Raw genomic sequence first — 20798 nt, forward strand, 5'->3', positions numbered from 1 at the left:
CTGCTGTACCTGCCAACTAACCATCTGCAATTCAAGCATCAGGACACCAGATCTCTCTCCATCTCAGATCTCTGCTATTTCTCTCCGCTTAATTAATATATTTCTTTTTTAATGTTTCCTGCCAATTTGGACAATTTCACATTTTCCCACATTACATTCCATTTGCCAGATATTTGCCCACTCACTTAACCTACCTATAGCCCTTTGTAGATTTCTTACATCCTCCTACTTGTCGCTGTGTCAACAGCAAATTTAGCAATCATACATTTGGTCGCTTCAGCCAAGCCATTGAGTTAAATTGTAAAAGGTTGTGGACTCACATTGATCCCTGTAGCATACCATTCATTATATCTATCCAACCAGAAATGGTGATCGAGAATGAAGTAAGTTGACTGTCCTAATAATGTGAGACCGAGATAGATCTATTGGAATGACTAGTTTATTTCTGTGGTGGAAATATTCAGAGTTAATTTGCAATTTCTTGCTATCCATTTCCAGTTGAGGACATTTAAGCAGGTACAATGATGGCCTTCTTGAATCATGGTGGGAAATTCAAAACCTGTGGGATCTGGGCTGGGATCTGTGAGCTTGTCCTCGTAGATTCACTGGATAGTAATCAGGAATAGAAATCTTGCTGATTTTCTCTTTATTAGCCAACTATAGTGCCTTTAATATATTGAAATGGCAATTTAACTTGGATGATGTAAAGATATTCACTCAACAGCAGAAAATACAATATTGATGGTGCAACGAAACAACCTTTTAGATTGACAAGACGTGTTTGCAAGTTAAAATAAACTGCTGAATATGAAGTTCTTTAACACTATCATAAATCAAATTGTTTTGTCCATAATCAATCAATGTCAGATTATCAGATTATTTCCTGAACTGAATAAAAACGGAAACATAACTAATTTTCTTCACACTTGTCCATACTGGGATCATCATCACAACGGTTACTTGGGAAACCAATTTGAGGTCACCGCTTGGAATTTCATTCCTGAATTAGGAAAGGCAGAGCAGAAAACTCCCCTGCTCTCAGTGGCTTCCTTGAAACAAACTCCCCCCCCCCCCCCCCCCCCCCAGTGTCAAGGTTGTTTCTTTGAACTGGAGTGAGAGTGTTGTACATTGCAGTACTAAACACTAGAGGTAGCATGTGGTCACCAATCCTCCTTTATGTGCTGCACCTAAGGGACTTTTTAATTAGCAGTGGCAGAGGTTAAAGCACTATGGAGGTCTTAACCAGAAGACAAGATGTAGTTTATTGCATGACAGCAATAGGTACAAGTTACACTGTCCAGTCAGACATAGTTACAAAGAGTGTCAGGATCAAGGGAGGCTGTCTGTCTCCATTGGGATGATACACTGACTCTTCTTCAGCCAAAGACTGTATGACATCATAAAGTCATAATAGAGTCATATAGCATTGAAACAGACCCTTTGGTCTAACCACTCCATGTCAACCATAATTCCCAACTAAACTACTCCCACCTGCTTGTGCTTGGCCCATATCCTTCCAAATATTTCTTATTCATGGACTTATCCAAATGTCTTTTAAACATACTCTCACCCACCACTTCCTCTGGAAGTTCATTATGCAAACAACCCACTCTTTGTGTAAAAAAATTGCCCCTTATGTTTTTTTTAAATTTTTCTCCTTTCATCTTAAAAATATGTACCTTAGTCTTGAAATCCCCCACCAGAAGCAGAAGACACCTGCCATTTACCTTATCATGATGATATAACCTCTATAACCTCATACACTCCAGTGAAGAGTCCCAGACTGTCCAGCCTCTCTCTATAACTCAAACCTTCCATTCCCAGCAACACCCTGGTAAATCTTTTCTGAACCCCCTCCAGCTTAATAATATCTTTCCTAAAATAAGGCAACCAGAATTGGACACAATATACCAGAAGAGGCCTCACTCACTGTAAAACCTCAGCATGACTTCCCAACTCCTAAATCTCAAAGGTCTGAGCAATGAAGCATGCTAAACGCTTTCTTAACCACCTATGTACATGTGACACAAACTTCATTTATGTTATTTACCTGAACCCGTAGGTTTCTCTGTTCTACAATACTATCCAAGGCTCTACTTTTAAATGTATAGGTCCTGCCCTTGTTTGCTTTGCTAAAACACAAAACCTCACATTTATGCAAATTAAACTGCATCTGTCACTCCCTAGTCCATTGACCCAATCAATCAATATCTCTTTGTAATCTGAGATAACCTTCTTCACTATCTACTATACCACTAACTTTAGTGTCATCCACAAACTTACTAACCACGCCTTCTATAATCTCATCTAAATCATTTATATAAATGCTCTTTCAGAGCAATTACCTTATATTACAAGGAGGTGGGAGGGAGGTGTAGGTGAGAGATAGATTTTGGACTCCACGCGGGATACAGATTGAAGAAGCCACGTGAACGTTGACCAATCAGGGTGACTGATTGAAAGGTTCACTTTGGTTCTCTTTGTCTTTATCCTAGTTACATTGTTAAATAAGTATGCCCGCTAGCACCCCCTGCCCTTACATCCACTCACCAACTCCCTCACAAGCTAACTCATGCTGTCACCAGCCCCAAAGGAACTTCATATTTTCCATGCAAAACAATGCCTTCCATCCATCTTTAAAAAAACTCTAAACAGTTACTATAGATTACACTAAATGTTTAAAAAACCTTCCATTTATGAAAAGTCCATTCAAAATAATAAAAAAACTCAAGTATTTATTTCCTTATGAGAAAAAGACTTCATAAGCTTACATCAAAGGCTGACAATCCTCTCAGAACAACTTTAAGTTGCAATCAAATTATGAACTTTTATCCCGAGATAATGGTAGGTTGTAGAAAATTGCCAAGTATTAATAATGCCACCATGATTATCTTAGGATAATGACAGCAAACAGCTCGACCAGGCTTTTTCCAATTTTAACACAGGCAATTTCTTTTCAAACTTTTAAAGGTCTGAGGATGTAAATAATTTCACAGATTGAGATTTTTTTAAAAAACTGCTTACTTTGTAAAATAAACTGCCTACATCATTGAGATTTTTTTAAATTTCAAGAGACATACGATTTAAATAGCTTCCCAGCTTGACAATTCCACAAGCAGTATCTGCCCTTTTTGAATTACTGAAGATCTGGTCCCCCGAGAGGAACCTCTCGGTTCTGCGATCGGTCAAATAAATACGAGCAGCGCAGTCTGATTTCAGCAAGATTTAACAATTTATTACGATGCCAGGTATAGGTTATCCAGCAACACAGGGGTTAAGAATCTCTGTGTACTCTGGAAAAGCTGCCCACAATCTTAAAACACAGACAACTTTCATAGGTCTCTTAACAAACAGAACTGCCTTCATTGCAAAATTAATCCAATGAAATGTAATGATATGACAAATAGACAAAAAATTAAGCCAATGATATTTCCTGGGAACTGACTTGTTTTGCGCTTCTTTATCTCCGGGACACCTGGTTTCCAAGGTCAATTAGGATACTTTAATAATGTCATATCTTAATTAATTCATACTATGAACAGGGCATTGTTTGCTAATCTCTTTCAATAAGGTCAGGAATGCAGTTTTCAGCAGAGTTAGATGCCATTGCTCCTAGAAGCCATTTTGTTATGTTATTTTATGTTACTTGTATTAAGTAGCCATTTTGTAGTTAGTAAAAACATGCATTAAATGGTTGCTCCTGACAACAGCCTAAATCCATATTTTAGATTCTCACTATATCTACTTTAAAATGTCCAGCTCCCTCATTGCAGGTTGAAATCCTTGGTGAAAATGGGATCAATAGCATGGAATTCAAATGAATTCAGGTTTCCTTTATGTGTGAATCATACTCTGCCTATTTTTCCCTACTCAAAAAAATGGGATATGTTCGAAATCTTCTGAATCCAGGAGCTGCCTACCACTTTTCAAATGATGATTTTGTAACTTTGCAAAACATGAGCTCATAATTAGTTGAGCCTCATGCATTTTGTTTCCTTCTGCTCAAAATAAACATATTAAATTTAAGCAAATATTCTTTGCCTATTTAATTCCTTTTTGAAAAAAAATGTAAATTTAATTTCCTGCAATTTCTCCCTCTACATAACACCGCTACATCCTTGGCCATTACTTGACCAGTTAGGTGTAAAGCCATAGGGCAATGGGCCAAGTGCTGGCAAGTGGGACTACATTAGGTTGGGATATCTGGTTGGCATGAACATGTTGGACGAAAAGGTCTGTTTCCATGCTGTGCATCTCTATGACTCTATGATTGTAGCTAAGCCATGGTTAAGCAAGGCCTGTGCCAGTAAGACTGCTAAAATGTTACAAAGTGAACTACAACTGAAGTTATTAGCTTTCTATCCATTGCAGTTAGAATAGATAAATCACAACTGGGACAAAATTGGCTTTAGGGTAGGAGATAGAAGGTGGTGGCTTGTTTGTCGGAATGGAGGCCTGTGACCAATGGTGTTCTTCAGGGATTGATTTGTTTGTCATTTATATAAATGATTCAGATGAGACTATAGGAAGCATGGTTAGTTGGTTTGCAGATGACACTAAAGTTGGTGGTATAGTGGACAGTGAAGAAGATTATCTAAGATTACAAAGAGAACTTGATCAATTCGGCTAATGGGCTGAGGAGTGGCAGATGGAGTTTAATTTGGATAAATGTGAGGTTTGCAGTTTGGTAATACAAATAAGGGCAGGACTTAAATAATTAATGGTCGGACCTTGGGTATTGTTGGAGAACAGAGAGACCGAGGAGTTCAGGTGCATGATTCTTTGAAATTTGCATCACAGGTAAACAGGATGGTTAAGAAGGCATTGAGCACACTTGCTTCATTGTTCAGACCTTGGAATATTGGGACATGGACATCATGTTGAAGTTGTACAGGACATTGATGAGGCCTCTTCTGGAGTACAGTGTGCAGTTCTGGTGGCCCTGTTACAGGAAGGCTATTATTAAACGGGAGAAAGCTCAGAAAATATTTACCAGGATGTTGCTGGGAATGGAGGGTTTGAGATATAAAGATAGACTGGAAAGAACATAGAACATAGAAAAATACAGTGCAGTATTGATGTTGCGCCGATCCAAGCCCACCTAACCTATACTAGCCCACTATCCTCCATATGCCTATCCAATGCCTGTTTAAATGCTCATAAAGAGGGAGAGTCCACCACTGCGACTGGCAGGGCATTCCATGAACTCACGACTCGCTGAGTAAAGAATCTACCCCTAACATCTGTCCTATACCTACCACCCCTTAATTTAAAGCTATGCCCCCTCGTAATAGCTGACTCCATACGTGTAAAAAGGTTGTCATGGTCAACCCTATCTAAACCCCTAATCATCTTGTACACCTCTATCAAGTCACCCCTAAACCTTCTTTTCTCCAATGAAAACAGCCCCAAGTGCCTCAGCCTTTCCTCATACGATCTTCATACCATACCAGGCAACATCCTGGTAAACCTCCTCTGCACCCATTCCAGTGCCTCCACATCCTTCCTATAGTATGGCGACCAAAACTGCACATAATACGACTGGGACTTTTTTCACTAAAGCGCAGGACGTTGAGGGTGACCTTATTGAGGTTAGTGAAATCATGTGGGACATTGATAAGGCAAATAGCAAGGTTCTTTTCCCTCGGGTGGGGGAGTTCAAAACTAGGGGGCACATTTTTAAAGTTAGAGGACAAAGATTTGAAAAGGACAATGGGCAACTTCGTGTGATTTGTGTGTGGAGTAAACTGCCAGAAGAAATGTTGCAGGTACAGTTACAACATTTAAATGATGTTTGTATAAGTTCTTGAATAGGAAAGGTTTGGAGGGATATGGGCCAAGCGAAGGCTGGTGGGACAAGTTTAGTTTGGGGACATGGCTGGTGTACACTGGTTGGACTGAAGTGTCTGTTTCCATGCTGCATGATGCTATGACTCTGTGGTCATTAGCAGTGGTGCAAAATGGGCTTGCAGCAAATGGAAGATGCCTTTAACACCAATGCCCAGTTCCTCCTCTATGAATCCATAATAGTCACTAGACATCAAAAATAGACTTTAGAGTGAAGTACTTTGAGATACCTTAGGGTTATCAGGGATGGTTTATATATATAGATGGATAGAAATGAGAATCAAAACAATAATGAGTTATGAGTTGCTCTCATAACCCATCGATAAAAATCATTACAACTTGATCTGATGGTCTTACAGTCTTTAAAGCAATGCTTAAATCTATTGCATTTAAAACGATTCCTGGGTAATTTTGTTCAGGATTGCAAATATTTTCCACGTGTGCATTAACCACATGCTCTACATATTGATACAAAGTAGATCGACAGAATTGAAAAGTCATAGTGTATGGGAAGCAAAGTAGAGAGACTTTGAGAAAATTAAGTTATTAACCAGAATGTAATACGAACCATGACAATTCCACCACAGTTTAGGAGAATTAGGACCACACCAGCACATATTTTTGACATGCTGTTACAATTAATACTAACACTATGTAAGTATTAAATTTCTAAATTCATGCCATGTTCCTATTCCAATGCTCTGTGCCACCCTTTTCTCTTTTCGATGCCCTAAACACAATTTTGTATTTCTTCGGGCTGGTTTATAAGCCTGTAACAAACCATCAAATGTGTATGAGAGAAACCTGCAGGAAATTATTTGACCTCTGATTCCCTTCCTCTACCACCCACTGTACAAAAAAATCAGATTCTCCTTCAAACCAATACAGATGCTCAGACAAGCTCAGAGCTTAACGTAGATGGGACAGGGTGTGGGAGAAAGAATTGAATATCTGCACCTTTTTCATATATCACAGCTCATTAAAATGACAACAGTTTTACCATTGTTGTTATTGCATGATTTAATATATTACTTATGCAGAGTTTACAGGCTTCAAAACTGCAAGAGCCAGACATGAGATTTAAGAAGGTGCAAAATCTGTTACACCTCTTTTGGCAAGTTATAAGCTGGTCTGGATTTTCATTTCCAAGCCAGAAGCACAGACAAATTTGGGAAAATTGCTGGTTCTGCAAATCTGACCTGTGTAAAAGGGTCTCCGATATTTCAATTTTTATTTACTTGGTGGTAGGGATGAGTTTAGGAGTAATGTTTCCTGTGATTTTGTTTCGCACTGCACAGACCTTCAAATTTCATGGACATCAGGGGCTTCCGTAAGTGTAAGCTAACGTGCCAGTTCAGATCTTCTCAGTGGCATTGCGCTGAAAGCAAATGTTGGTTGGGAGAGAGAGAAAGTGCTAGGGAGTTTGATCAGTTAACATTGCAAAGATAGAAAAAAAATAAATGTGGATTCTGGAAATCTGAAACAAAACCAGAAGTAATGTGAGAAACTTGGCAGCATCTGAAGAAGGGCCACTGGACCCAAAAGGTTAACTCAGCTTTCTCTCCAGAAATTTTTGTTGTTGTAACCCCATAAAGAGCTTCGAGGCAGCCACACAGAGCTTGTCCGGTTCACTGAAGGGCTATGAAAAAGGAGTGCCTCAATGATCCAGAACTTTACCCTGGCTGCAAAATAAAGACAACAAAAACAAATCACAGCCCTTGGGCTCTTGCCATCCATCAGCCCCCACCATACACACCTCATGCACCATCCTTGTCAACCTACGTCAGTTCCTGCCTCTACCCTTTCTGCCCCCGCCTCCCCCCCCAATAGGGCCTCATATCCTGCAAGTCAAACAATGCAGCACTTACCCACACCCAATGACCATTCAGAATCTCTACAGCAAGTTAATGTCAACTCATTTGCCTTTTATGTTCCAAACCAACTCCTTTAGTGCCCACCATGTGTACACCTCTGGACCCATGCTGAGATGAAATTTGATAAATTTCTAAGTGTCTATTGCTTAATTCACTGTGTTAAAAACACTCTCATTGATGAAAATCATTAGCCATATTTTTCTTCTTTCAACTATTTAATCCATTTCAAAAAAGAATTTCCTTTCATATTTCCACTTGAACAACTCTAGAAAGACTTGAAGCTGTCAATCAAAACTGACAGGTACCGCACTGTGATAATCATGGGTTATGAAATGATTTATAGAGCACCGATCCATTAAACTTAGCCCTGAGGTCCATGTGGACAGATGCAATGAAATGGAAAACATTGATACGTTTAACACTGCAGATGGTGTTTTCTTTCATTTAAAGGCCAGATGTTCAAATGCCATGACAGCTTGACAGTATCCTCGACAGCCCCAATGATAGCTTGCTTGAAAGCTTTAATGAGTTTGTCCACTTTTTATGTACATACCCGTCTACTTTTTAGAATCACAGGGTACCTAGTACCTCTCTCAATGGACACTTTCCCTTTCCTGTCCCATGTGACCCCTCCCATGTGACCATATCCAAAACAGTACCTTGCCTCCCCAAAAGGCACCATACCTTTTGGGAGAACTTTGCAAACTTTACACCATCTCCTGAGAGGTCAAAAGAGCACACATTGTGTTTTGCATATCCCATTCATGAAATTTGGACCTGACTGAAGGCAACTATACTTTAACATGTGCAATTGTCTCTGTGATCCACAGATATGCAAAATGCAATCCACCCCCACTCAACTCCTTATAACCAGCAAAAATGGTAGGGTCAGTAAGGTCTGGCCTTGGCATCATTCCGAGTTAGAGAACATTTCTGTCTCTTCAAAATATTCAGGCTTTAGTCATTTTATATCTTGTAGTTTTTTTTAAATTTTGCTGCTTTATAAAAACATTCATGGGATGTGGGAGTCATTGTCAGCATTTATTGCCCACCCCTAACTCCCAGAGGGCAGTTAAAGCCGTGTGAATTACTGTGAATCTGGAGTCATGTGTGTGGAAAATCTTGGAAGATTTTCTTCCCTCAAGGACACTGTGCACTATAGGGCTTTTTATAACAATCAACAGTGGTTATGGTCATTCTATTCTAGATCTTTATTGGATTCAAATTTCACCATCTACCAAAGTGGGATTTGAACACACTTCCCCAGAAGACTACCCTGGGATTCTGCGTTCCTGGTGCAGTGACATTACCAATGCACCACTATCACCATGCTACAAATCAATTCACATTTAACCCAGCACAGGCCGAGAAAAAGTCACCAGAGTCTTACCAGACCACAGGGCTGCTCTCTTATTAGACACCGATGACTCGTTGTGGGTTAACCTGAGGATCGCCACGTCTTAGGTGAGGGGAGAGATTGAGAAGGAGAGTCCTTCATGGTAACCTCAGCCAGGGTGGGAATTGAACCCATGCTGTTGGTGTCATTCTGAATTCAAAACAACCGTTGACAACTAACCCCAACCCCCACAGCATAATAGATAGCTTCAGAAATCCTTTTACTTCCAAAATCGCCTGATCCATTGTACTGAACTATCCACTGATTGATGTTGTATACCATCACCTCATTCATTTACCAAGTGCGTTACATCTGCATAAAACATCAGCAAGATTTCCAGGAACTTTTCTATTAATAAAATCTTTGGCACACACATGGTACAACATAATTTCTTCCAACCTGTTTTATGGAACTTAATACCTAGAGCATTTCAACAGAAGGTTGATTCTGAGTCCAATGCAATTCTTTTCTACAATATGAATTGTATTACATCCCCATAACTTGTTTCAAAGCTTCTCACTAAAGTATTTTCTGGTTAGTTGTCACACTGATTATAACATCCTACACCTCTGTCCAGGTACAGCGCATCATCTTCTACCATTTCCACCACCTAAAGTCAGACCCCATCACCAGAGATATTGTTCCCAACCAACCCCTATCAGCATTCCGCAGAGACCATTTCCTCTGTGATTCTCTTGTTAGGTCCACACCCCCACCTTCCCTCCCCACCAAGCCACCCTCCACTCTCAGCACCTTCCCAAGCCCCAAAAGTGGTGTAAAATCTATGTCCACACCTCCATCCAATCCGCAGTTACACCAGCATCATTCCCCACCTTTTCCTCCACTACACCGATAACTGTATTGGTGCCACCTCATGCTCCCACAAGGAGGTTGAACAGTTTATCAACTTCACTAACACATTCCATCCTGACCGTAATTTTACCTGGACCAATTCGGACACCTCACTCCCCTTCCTGGATCTCCATTAACAGTGACCGATTCAACATGGACATCAACTACAAATCCACTGACTCCCACAGCTACCTGGACTACACCTGCTCCAACTTTGCCTCCTGTAAAAATGCTATCCCTTATTTCCAATTCTCTGCCTCCACTGCATCTGCTCCCAGGAGAACCAGTTCCACCATAGAACACACGCCTCCTTCAAAGACCGCAATTTCCACTTTCACATGGTCTATGATGCCCTCCAGTGCATCTCATCCACTTCCTTCACCTCCACCCTCAAACTCCACCCTTCCAACTGCAACAAGGACTGAAACCCCTAGTCCTCATCTTCCACCCCACCATCCTCCGGACACATCGCATTATTCTCCACCATCTCCGCCACCTATAACCAGACCCCACCACCAGGGATATATTTCCCTCCCTGACCCTATCTGTGTTCTGTAAAGACCATTTCCTCTGTGACTCACTTGTTAGGTCCACGGCCACCACCAACAACCTCCCTCCCCCCCACCAACCAACCCACCCTCCCCTCACAGTACCTTCCCCTGCCACTGCAAGAATTGCAAAATCTGCCCCCACACCTCCCCGCTTACCTCCATCCAAGGACCCATAGGAGCCTTCCACATCCATCAGAGATTTACTCGCACTTCTACACACGTCATCTACTCTGTCCGTCTGCTGTACATTGGGGAGTCAGGCTGCCTACTTGAAGAACGCATCAGAGAACACGTCTGGGACACACGTAGGAAGCTGTGGCTGACCACTTCAACTCCCCCCCTCCCACACCCCCGATGACACACAAGTCCTGGGCCTCCTCCACTGCCAAATCTTTACCAACCGATGCTTGGAGGAAGAACGCCTCATTTTCTGCCTTGGGACCCTCCAAACCCACAGGATTAATGTGGATTTCACCAGTTTCATCATTTCCCTTCCCTCCCACCTTATCCCAGATCTAACCTTCTAATCGGCACCACCCTCTTGACCTGTCCTTCCTGTCCATCTTCCTTCCCACCGATCTGCTCTACCTTCCTGTCCAACTTATCGCCTTTACCCCCAACTTCATTGGCCTACAGCATTCCCATTTACCTTCCCCCAGGCCCACCCCCTCCCATTTATCTCTCAGCCCCCTTGGGCCACACCCTCATTCCTGATGAAGAGCTTGTGCTCAAAATGTTGATTCTCCTGCTCCTCAGTTGCTGCCTGACTGGCTGTGCTTTTCCAGCACCACATTGATCGTGATGTGGTCTCCTCTACATTGAGGAGACAGGACTCCAACTTGCGGAACATTTCAGAGAACATCTCTGGGACAGACGCACCAAACAACCCCACCGTCTTGTGGCCGACTACTTCAGTTCCCCCTCCCATCCACCAACGACATGCAATTCCTGGGCCGCCCCTTCCGCCAAATCCAAGCCACCCAATGCCTGAAGGAAAAACACTTCATTTTCCATATTGGGACTCTCCAACCCCACGGGATTAATGTGGATTTCACCGGTTTCCTCATTTCCCCTCACCCACCACCACATCCCAGACCCAATCCTCCAGCTGCCCTCTTGCACTGTGCTATCTTCCTTCCCAAGTATATGCTCCACCCATTGCTCCGACCTATCACCATCACCACTCATCTGCATCCACCTATCGCCTTTCCAGCCACTTCTCTCAGCCCCACCCACCCTCCTATTTATCTCACAGCCCCCCTCCCCCACATTCCTGATGAAGAGCTTATGCCCGAAACGTCGACCCTCCTGCTCCTTGGATGCTGTCTGACTTGCTGTGCTTTTCTAGTGCCACACTTTTTGATACTGATCATAGCAGTTAAATTTACTTTCAATTTCAGGTCCACTGTATATTTAAAGGACAGTCCAAACATTTTGCATAACAGTTCTTGCAGAGCAGAATGTCATTTTCCAAGTGTTATTTTGAGCTTTAACAACCTTTGTGTCTAATTCTAATAAGCAAACATTTTTTCATGCATGTCCCCCCTCCAAGTATTTTCTTTTCAAACAAAAAATCATGAATGACAGTTTTGTTGATTAATAGAGCTATTTTAAACAAGAAACCATTTAATTGTAGCATACTTCATGTGGTTAACTGGCAAGGAAGCACAAGACTATCTTTTGTGCTTCTACAGAATGTATGAGAAAATGTGTATGAAGAAAGTCTGCTTTATATCATACATTGAACTTATGTCATACATTGCACTGTTCTGCAAGATAGGCAAAATCTCTTTACCATTACTGGCTCGTTGCTTTATCGTCAACATGTCCTCTCCCGACAACCTTGCTTTCTTCATTGCAGAAGTCGCTCTTGGACATCCCGACAGACTGGATCCAAGAAAATGCAGGAAAGTGAAACAAACTAAATTAACAAAATGACAGAGATGGGCTCAAAACACTTAACACAAGTGATCATTTTCATCCAATCTTTTAAATTATGTTGGAATAGTCATGATTTATCAAATCAAAGTTTATCACAGGCACAACCACAAAACAAAATGTGGATAACTGCATGCAGAATAATAAAAATTATTATGATAGATTGGCACTTGAATTGGAAACCCTGAGCAGATAGGTGCCCTGCTGATGGAAACCAGCTTCTCAATGGCCGGACCAGCCTCATGTAACTGTGCACCATTCCCAGTGCCTTAGTGCAGAGAACCACAACTGTGATTGCAGGCCATGTCATGGAGGGCTCCTCTTTCCATACCAACAGCCTGGCAGCTGTGCCCACAGTTAATTTTAAATTTTGTTTTCACTGTCTTCTCCATATTAAAGCACATTCAGAGTCTCTTTCCTACATTAACAGTAGCTGTCTCACCTATGGACTGCCTGGTCCTCCCATTGGTCTTACCACCTGTACAACCAACCCAGCCATCTTTAATTGGACAATGTTCCCCAAGCCATCATCTTATCTGGCTTATGCCAGTTTGAACATGCCAGTGTGCAGACCTCAAAGACTATCAGAGTTGGAAATGGTCCTGGCTCCTGACAAAAACCTAAGGTGATGTTTTTCCATCCTTTGTGTTTAAAACTCCAAGACTCCCTGCTGATTATTTTTAGGTAATGCAGATACAATATTTACTGGGCTAGAGTTCCGAATGGTGAAATCTTTTTACTGATTGAACATTAACCAGCTGAAGTTAGTTCTAAAAACAAATAGCCTTTTAAAATTCTAATCATGTATAATTGAGAGTGATTTTACATAGGTAGAAATAATGATAATTGCACATCTGTTTTTTGACTGTTGCCACTTTTTAATCCCATCATCCAGATTTAGATTTGAACAAAATGCAGTCTCTAGGTTCTGTAATGTGACAGTATATTTATGAAAGAAACAGTCAAACAAACAGATACGTTAGCAATAAAAATCGACAGATGTACAAGTTGCACATACAGAAAGTTTGCACGCTAGCAAATAATTGATCATCATTGCTCATGATTATCTTAGCGATACCTTGTCACATTGTGTATTTTCAGCTCCACAAAATACACCTCATTCAAAATCATACATCAAAATTGATCAAATTGGACACCTTAAATAAATCCTTCCGAAAACTGATCAGGAATTTCATGAAGAAACAGTGGCGTATGAGCCACATACAATGTGCAAAGCCAGGAACTTGTGGTGAGGAACAGGTATTGTCAACTTTGCCAATTAATCTCTCTTGTCCAAAAGGTGAAAAATTAAAAGAATGCACTCTTATTCCTTCAGATAGTGAATTGTTGTTGTAGACTTTAAAAAGGTAAACTTCAAAGTATTATTTATTTATCTTTCTTTTCTGTCTCATTGAACAGTTCAGGCCAGAAAGAGATTATTTGGTCAAGTAAATCGATGTGGGCTCTTTCATAAAGCAATACAATTTGACCCACTTGCCTAATCTTCTCCATAAAGTTCACTGGTAGCTAGGTGTGTAAAGTATAAACCATTCATCCTCATTTCATATGAATATGGTTTAGACTTCAGGCATCACACTTTAACTCTTCTCTTGGCATTATGGTTGTGAGTGGTCAAGAACTGATCCCCATGTGATGTTGTCTGTCCCCATGAGTAGAACAAAGGGGAAAAACTGTTTTCCTCATATTGCACAAAAGAATTGAAGTGCAGCAGCTAACTGCTCATGTAGTCACATAATTACTTCCAGTTCTTAAAAAAAAATTAGTTGCCAAAAAATAATTGTTTTATCAATACTTTATTTCATTTACCATTATACTTTTACAATAAACTGCCAAAAGTTGGAGGAGAAACACTAAAAAAGGCTTATTGGACTCAGAGAGCTGTTTCCATGGTATAATTTTGGTGTGATTTGAAGGAGAATGTTGCACTATCAATTTTTGTTGCCCTTTCCAAGAATCTATGCATGTATTTGTTCAGCTTTTCCCTCTGCCTGTTAACCCGATCCTTTCTTTCCCTTCTCTTTATATCTTTTCCTGTACTTGATTCAATTCACCTTTCCCAATTCTTCCACTGGTTATTTCTCGACACTTCAATTTCATCAATCAACAAGGCGCATCAATTGTCTTGCTATTCATTCCCTCAGGTTCCAGTGAGCCTGTTGCCCTCACTGTGGTATTACTAGTCCACAATTCCAGGAGCTTTGTGGTCAGAACATTTTGAGCTGCAGAATGCAGGAACTGAATGAATAGACATAGCTGACTAAGATGCCCTGCTCTGATGAACGATGTTTACAGATACATTCAGGGTCCTTAGAATTTGGGGCCACCTCAATTTCTGTGGCAAAACTAACAAAGTTCCATGGAGTGAGAGTGCTGATTCAATGGGAGGTTTTCTTTTGTATACTTTGGAAACAACCACTATTAATTTTATGGTTTGCTGCCAACATCCTCTCCCTGTGACTATCTAAGGGCCTAATTACTTTACAGTGGTGGAAAAACCCCACCATTGACTCTCCATGAGGAAAGGCTCTTGTCTTAAACATGATAAACATTCACTCAATAACAGCAAACAGACACATATTAGATTAATAAGTTAGACATTGTTCTAAAGACTATTGAGAAACCTGACAATGTAGGTCTTCATCTATAAGATCCTAAGATGTTCTGACTTTCCCAATCTGTCTTTGTGATGTCAACAGATTGTGTGGAGCTTAATGCGGTCTCTAACATTAACCCTTTCAGAACCATTACCTTACACAATAAGTTTCTCCAGGGTTGTAGAACTCTACATATTTGTTTTTTTTCCGAAATATTACCTTAATCTAACTCCAAAGATTTTTTTAAGGAAAAACAAAGCTGTGAGAAATTCCCATTTATAAATCTTACTTCTGACTGTCAAGTCTTCTGTTATAGATTCCTATATGCAACTTTACAAAAGATGCTATACTTATAGTCACATCCTCCTGCTAGCAGTGGTTTTTTATGACCCCAGTTTCATGACTTCTAGTTCCTTAGCTTATACTGCAGCAAAGCTCCTCTGCTCCAACCAATTCTATGTTAGCCCTTTCCAAATTACCATCAGTCTTTCTGCTTCACTGTGAAAAGTAAAATGAAAGCACTACATTAAATTAAGGAAGTTTTAAGCACATTTAAAATGAGGACTGAATTAATGCTGTCCACCCTGTGATTAAACCATAATTTCCAATCTTGGTTTCCCTCAAGATAATTCACTAATACAATAAATATTCTGAAAAATATTGTGATCTTACTGATGAGTGACTGCAAACATTCTACATTGCTCAGACAGCAGGCCGAGTTATCTTCCATCATTCAGCAAGGCAAACATTTTATACTGCGAGAGAAGGTGCATTTGATTTCATCCCAATTAAATTTTCCAACTCCAATTAAACATATTTGTGGGAGTTTCATCCTGTAACTGGGTGGCACAGTGGCTAGCACAGCTACCTCACAGTGCCAGGGTCATGGGTTTGATTCCAGCCTTGGGCGACTGTCTGTGTGGAGTTGGCATGTTCTCCCCTTGCTTGTATGGGTTTCCTCTGGGTGCTCCAGTTACCTCCCACAATCCAAAGATGGGCAGGTCAGGTGGATTGGCCATGCTAAATTGTCTAGGGACGTGCAGGCTGGGTGAATTAACCATGGAAAATGTGGGATGGGGTGGAAGCCTCTTTGGAGGGTTAATGAGGACTCGAATGGCCAGCTTCCATACTGAAAGGATTCTACAATAATCCTTTCCTTCCAGCCACCCTGTCTAGTCAAAAAGACTTTCTGCCTGTTACTAATGTTTTTATAATTAATAAACAAAGGAATTCAACAAAAATTAAATTTAAAATACATTGTTTTTTTTTAAGATGACATTTTGACGTCTGCATTCTCTACTTCAGGGTTTAGAAAGCTGAGGATCTAATTCTTGGAATCTCCCAGGACAATCCGGGGCACGTGGCAACCCTGCACCTCACATACCATATGCAAGATGAGATGGTTAGATACAAGTGTTTGAGCTTTAAAATGATTTTTTTTCCCTAATTAATTCCAGAAATGTAAAAATAAACCTACTGCAGCCTTAACTTTGAAACAACCGTTTTGAGAAACTGTTGAGCGATAAACAGAATTCAGATTTCAGGTTGCTGACCTTGCACGAGAAGATTGTTGGACTGAAACATTAACTCTGTCTTTCTCTCTCCACAGATGCTGCCAGACCAGCTGAGTGCTTTTATCATTCTTTTTAAAAAATTTATCTACTTATTAAAAAATTTCAGATGTCCAGCATCTGCAAAAGATGGCTTTTGTGTTCGAGAGACTGTTACCTGATTTCTCACCTGCGATGGGTAAGGAAGCTGCCGCTTACGTGTCCCGAACCATCACATCCCGGAGTCGGACAGGACATGCCTTCCGTTTTCCCAGACTTCCATGAAAACTGTGAGCCGTTCAGGTAGCCATCCTTTTGTCGCTTAGCAGCGAGCGGGCACCCTGACGCACTCCGATGAGATGCATATTTCCCAGTCACATGCCCTTGACCATCACATCCAGGAACAGGACATCTGCAGTAAGACAATAACAATCAGCATTCTTGTCTCACTTTACATATTTAAAACCCACACAGCGTGAACAAGGGAACAAACAGCTCTGAATACAAGCAGGTAAAAGATACGGTCCAAATAATTGTGATTGTATATGTTGCTGATCACCTTTTTGTTTCCTTGATTGTGATTCTCAGCTGGGAGGGACCCATGTGAACCAACTTAATCAGTTTTAATTTAGCTTCCAGCGGGTTCATCTCCACAAATCAAAACTGCCCACAAGTTACAATCACACTCAGCTGACTTAGAAGCAGACAGCATAGAAACAGACCCTGCAGTCCAACCTGTCCATGCCAAACATAATTCCAAACTAACTTAGTCCCACCCGCCTGCTCCTGGCCCACATCCCTCCAAATCTTTCCTGTTCACGTACATAACCAATTGTCTTTGAGATATTGGAACTCTGCTGTCATTCACCACTTCCTCAGGAGGTTGATTCCACAAGCAAACCATCCTCTGTGTAAAACAAAATTGTCTTTTTAAAATCTCTTTCCTCCCACCTTAAAAATGTGTCCCCTAATCTTGGAATTCCCATTTTAGGGAAAAGACATGTACCATTAATCCTACTTATACCCCCCCACGATATTATAAACCTCTATAAGGTCGCCTCTCAGCCTCCCACTTGAATGTGAAATGATAGAGATCGCATGAAAGAAGGAGAAGGTCATCAAGTGTGCTGAAGTTCATCACTCTGGGTTATCTTTTAAATCTTTTCTGGCATGTCCTAACAGGCAGATTTACACTGATGGTGTCAAATGGTCTGAAACTTTGCTGATGTGTGAAAAATGAAGGCTGTCCTCAGAACATTTTAAAATTTTCTTTCCATCGATTGCAATTCCCACTGGTGTGGAACCAGAGTGATGTGAGATTCCCGGCTCCAGGTGCTCTCTCATTCCAGTTTTAATCACGACAACAGGAGAATTTGCAAATAGAATCACAGAAACATAGAAACTAGGAGCAGGAGTGGGCCATTCAGCCCTTTGAGCCTGTTCCGTCATTCAATATGATCATGGCTGATCCTCTGTCTTAATATCATACTCCCACTTTCTGCCTGTACCCCTTGATGCATTTAAGATAAAAAGAATTACCTATCTCCTTTTTGAATACATTCAGTGACTTAGCCAGATCCCTTTATACATCCACACTTCCCAATCTATGACCATTTAAGTGATTTAAGTGATTCCGTTCCTTTCTATTTTTTACACCGAAATGTTTAACCTCACATTTAGCCAGGATGTGTGCACCTGCCGCGTGTTTGCCCATTCACTCACCTTGACTACACTACCACAAAACTTCCTTGCATCCCCATATAATCCCATTCAGTTTTGAGTCATCGGCAAACTTGGAAATCTTACATTTGGTTCCCTCATCCAGGTCATTTATATATCTTGTGAATGGCTGGGGCCCAGGCACTGATCCTTGCAGTATTCCAAGTGTCACAACCTGCTGTTCAGAAAATTACCAATTCATGCCCTCTGTTTTGTATCTGCCAACCGATTCCTGATCCTTGCCTATATTACCTCCTGTCCCACGTGCTTTAGCTTTGCCTACCAACCTCTTATAAGGGATCTTATCAAAGTACGTTTGAAAATCCAAAGACATCACGTCCCCAATTCTCCTTTATCTATCCCACTAGTTACATCTTCAAATAAAATTCCAGTAGATTTTAAAAGTATGATTTGCTTTCCATAATGCTATGCTGGCTTTGTCCAATTCTGATAATACTTTCCAATTGTTCTGTCCTATATAATAGGTTCTAGCATTTTCCCCATTACTGACGTTAGGCTAACTGGCCTATAATTCTGTTTTTTCTCTCTCTCCTTTTTAAAATTGTGGATTAATCTGCCACCCTTCAAACTATGGGATCAGCTCCAGGGTCTACAGCATTTTAGAATCCAACATTTCCAGGTCTACTTACCACCATTTTCTTAGTAAGACTGATTTCCTTCAATTTCACTCTCTCACTAGAACTTTGGATCATTAACATTCCTGGGGGATTACCTGTGTCTTCTTATGAAGACAGAACCAAACTTCTAGTTCAAGATCACGGGGTGGCACAATGACTCAGTGGTTAGCAGTGCTGCTTCACAGCACCAGGGTCCCAGGTTCAATTCCAGCCTCGGGTGACTGTCTGTGTGGAGTTTGCACATTCTCCCCGTGTCTCTGTGGGTTTCCTCCGGGTGCTCTGGTTTCCTCCCACAAATCAAAGATGTGCAGGTCAGGTGAATTGGCCATGCTATATTGCCCATAGTTTTAGGTGCATTAGTAAGAGGGAAATGGGTCTGGGTGGGTTACTCTTTGGAGGGTTGGTGTGGACTTGTTGGGCTGAAGGGCCTGTTTCCACATTGTAGGGAATTTAATCTAATCTAACATACCAAAGCACCGAGGTGTGTACCACATGCTTGTATTGATATGAATCTGAAGTTGCTCAAAATTAGTACTAAATGTTTGGTTTGATTGGACAGTCGCTCGTACTTCTAATGGTTTGAAGCTGATGTTGTTGAGCCATTATCGCTGACGAAAGCTGTACTCACTTGATGGGCTCCTGATCTTCTTTGTCATCCTTGCTTTGAGCAATTTTGATTCCACTTTTCTTTGCTCGGGGACAGCCTGAAAGACTAGAGAAATATATGTACCATTAGCTACATAATTCAAAACGCAATTTCTGTTTATAGCTGTTATCATTTTTCAAAAATGTTAAAGCTATTGTTAAAAATATTTGTGAATGCATGGCACCAATCACAAGTTTTCTTTTGACATTTCACCTTCCTCTGCTCCTCCACTTGTCACTGGAGCATAATTCATAAACAGCTGCCATCATTCTCTCATTCATTGCCCTGATGTCCATTATTCACGTGTGAGTTTTCTCTGAGTTTTGACAGTGTTTTCCAGTAGGATACCTGAGGGTTACAGGTATCCCCTGACCCTGCTCTCACCCGTAATTCATAGTTGCATTTCTAGAAGCAATTTGTCTCTCACCCAGATTACTGTCATGAGGTGTTGCACACCAACCAGCAGAGACCTGTAATCCTAACAGAGACTGGGGATTCAATCTGGGTCCTCATGCAGAATGAAGTTTTAAAGTACACTTTTAGGTTTCGCTTATTGGTTCTGTTGCCATGAGTTTTGGTTGGCATTTTGCAAGGTAAGGGACTTGCACAGATGACTTTCTCATTATTTATCATCTATTGAAATATATAAAAATGTAATCATTATGTTTTATCATGTCAGCCAGGTAGTTTTGCCCGAGACAGCTACCTCTCACGAACCTTAGTCTGTGAGGACATATTTAAGGCAAATCTATTGAACTTCTTTTAACAAATGTAACCATTGAGTGCATTCGTTGTGCATGCAGGTTCTGTAAAAATTCCCTGATGACATTGATGGTGCAAAGCAGTAAAATGACAAGACCAGCAGGTGGTGCTGTAGTAAAACAAAACTGGAAAACGTGCAGCTAAATTCATTTTAATTGGAAGCCAAGCAATGGCTCTGTGAAATCAAACATTCTGTATTCGCTGGTCATTCCCAGATATTTATCTGACCAGTTCCTCTGAGCAAGCTTCAATTGTTTCAGAGCTCAAAAATAATTTACTGAATTGTTTTGTGTGATTGGCAAATCTCAAACTCAAAGCTTATTTTCTTTGCATTAAATATTTATCTCTTTTTCTCTCACCCAGACAGTTTCCAATCTGTAATGGTACTGGGCTGAGAACAAACTCTCAAA

General features: G+C 40.8%; 1 protein-coding gene across 15 annotated transcripts in view; it reads right to left on the reverse strand.

Annotated features, from left to right (window-relative positions):
- LOC140465247 (myelin transcription factor 1-like protein) overlaps positions 1-20798 on the reverse strand; it is a 584786-nt gene that overhangs the window by 21622 nt on the left and 542366 nt on the right. For all 15 annotated transcript variants that reach the window (XM_072561025.1, XM_072561010.1, XM_072561013.1 and 12 more), the window contains 3 exons: positions 19609-19692; positions 16814-17035; positions 12316-12407 (listed from right to left, as the gene is read on the reverse strand). In XM_072561025.1, the coding sequence (XP_072417126.1) occupies positions 12316-12407; positions 16814-17035; positions 19609-19692 (398 nt within the window). The remainder of the gene's footprint in view (positions 1-12315; positions 12408-16813; positions 17036-19608; positions 19693-20798) is intronic.

Source organism: Chiloscyllium punctatum, chromosome 3, assembly GCF_047496795.1.
Source record: "Chiloscyllium punctatum isolate Juve2018m chromosome 3, sChiPun1.3, whole genome shotgun sequence".
Taxonomy (NCBI): domain Eukaryota; kingdom Metazoa; phylum Chordata; class Chondrichthyes; order Orectolobiformes; family Hemiscylliidae; genus Chiloscyllium; species Chiloscyllium punctatum.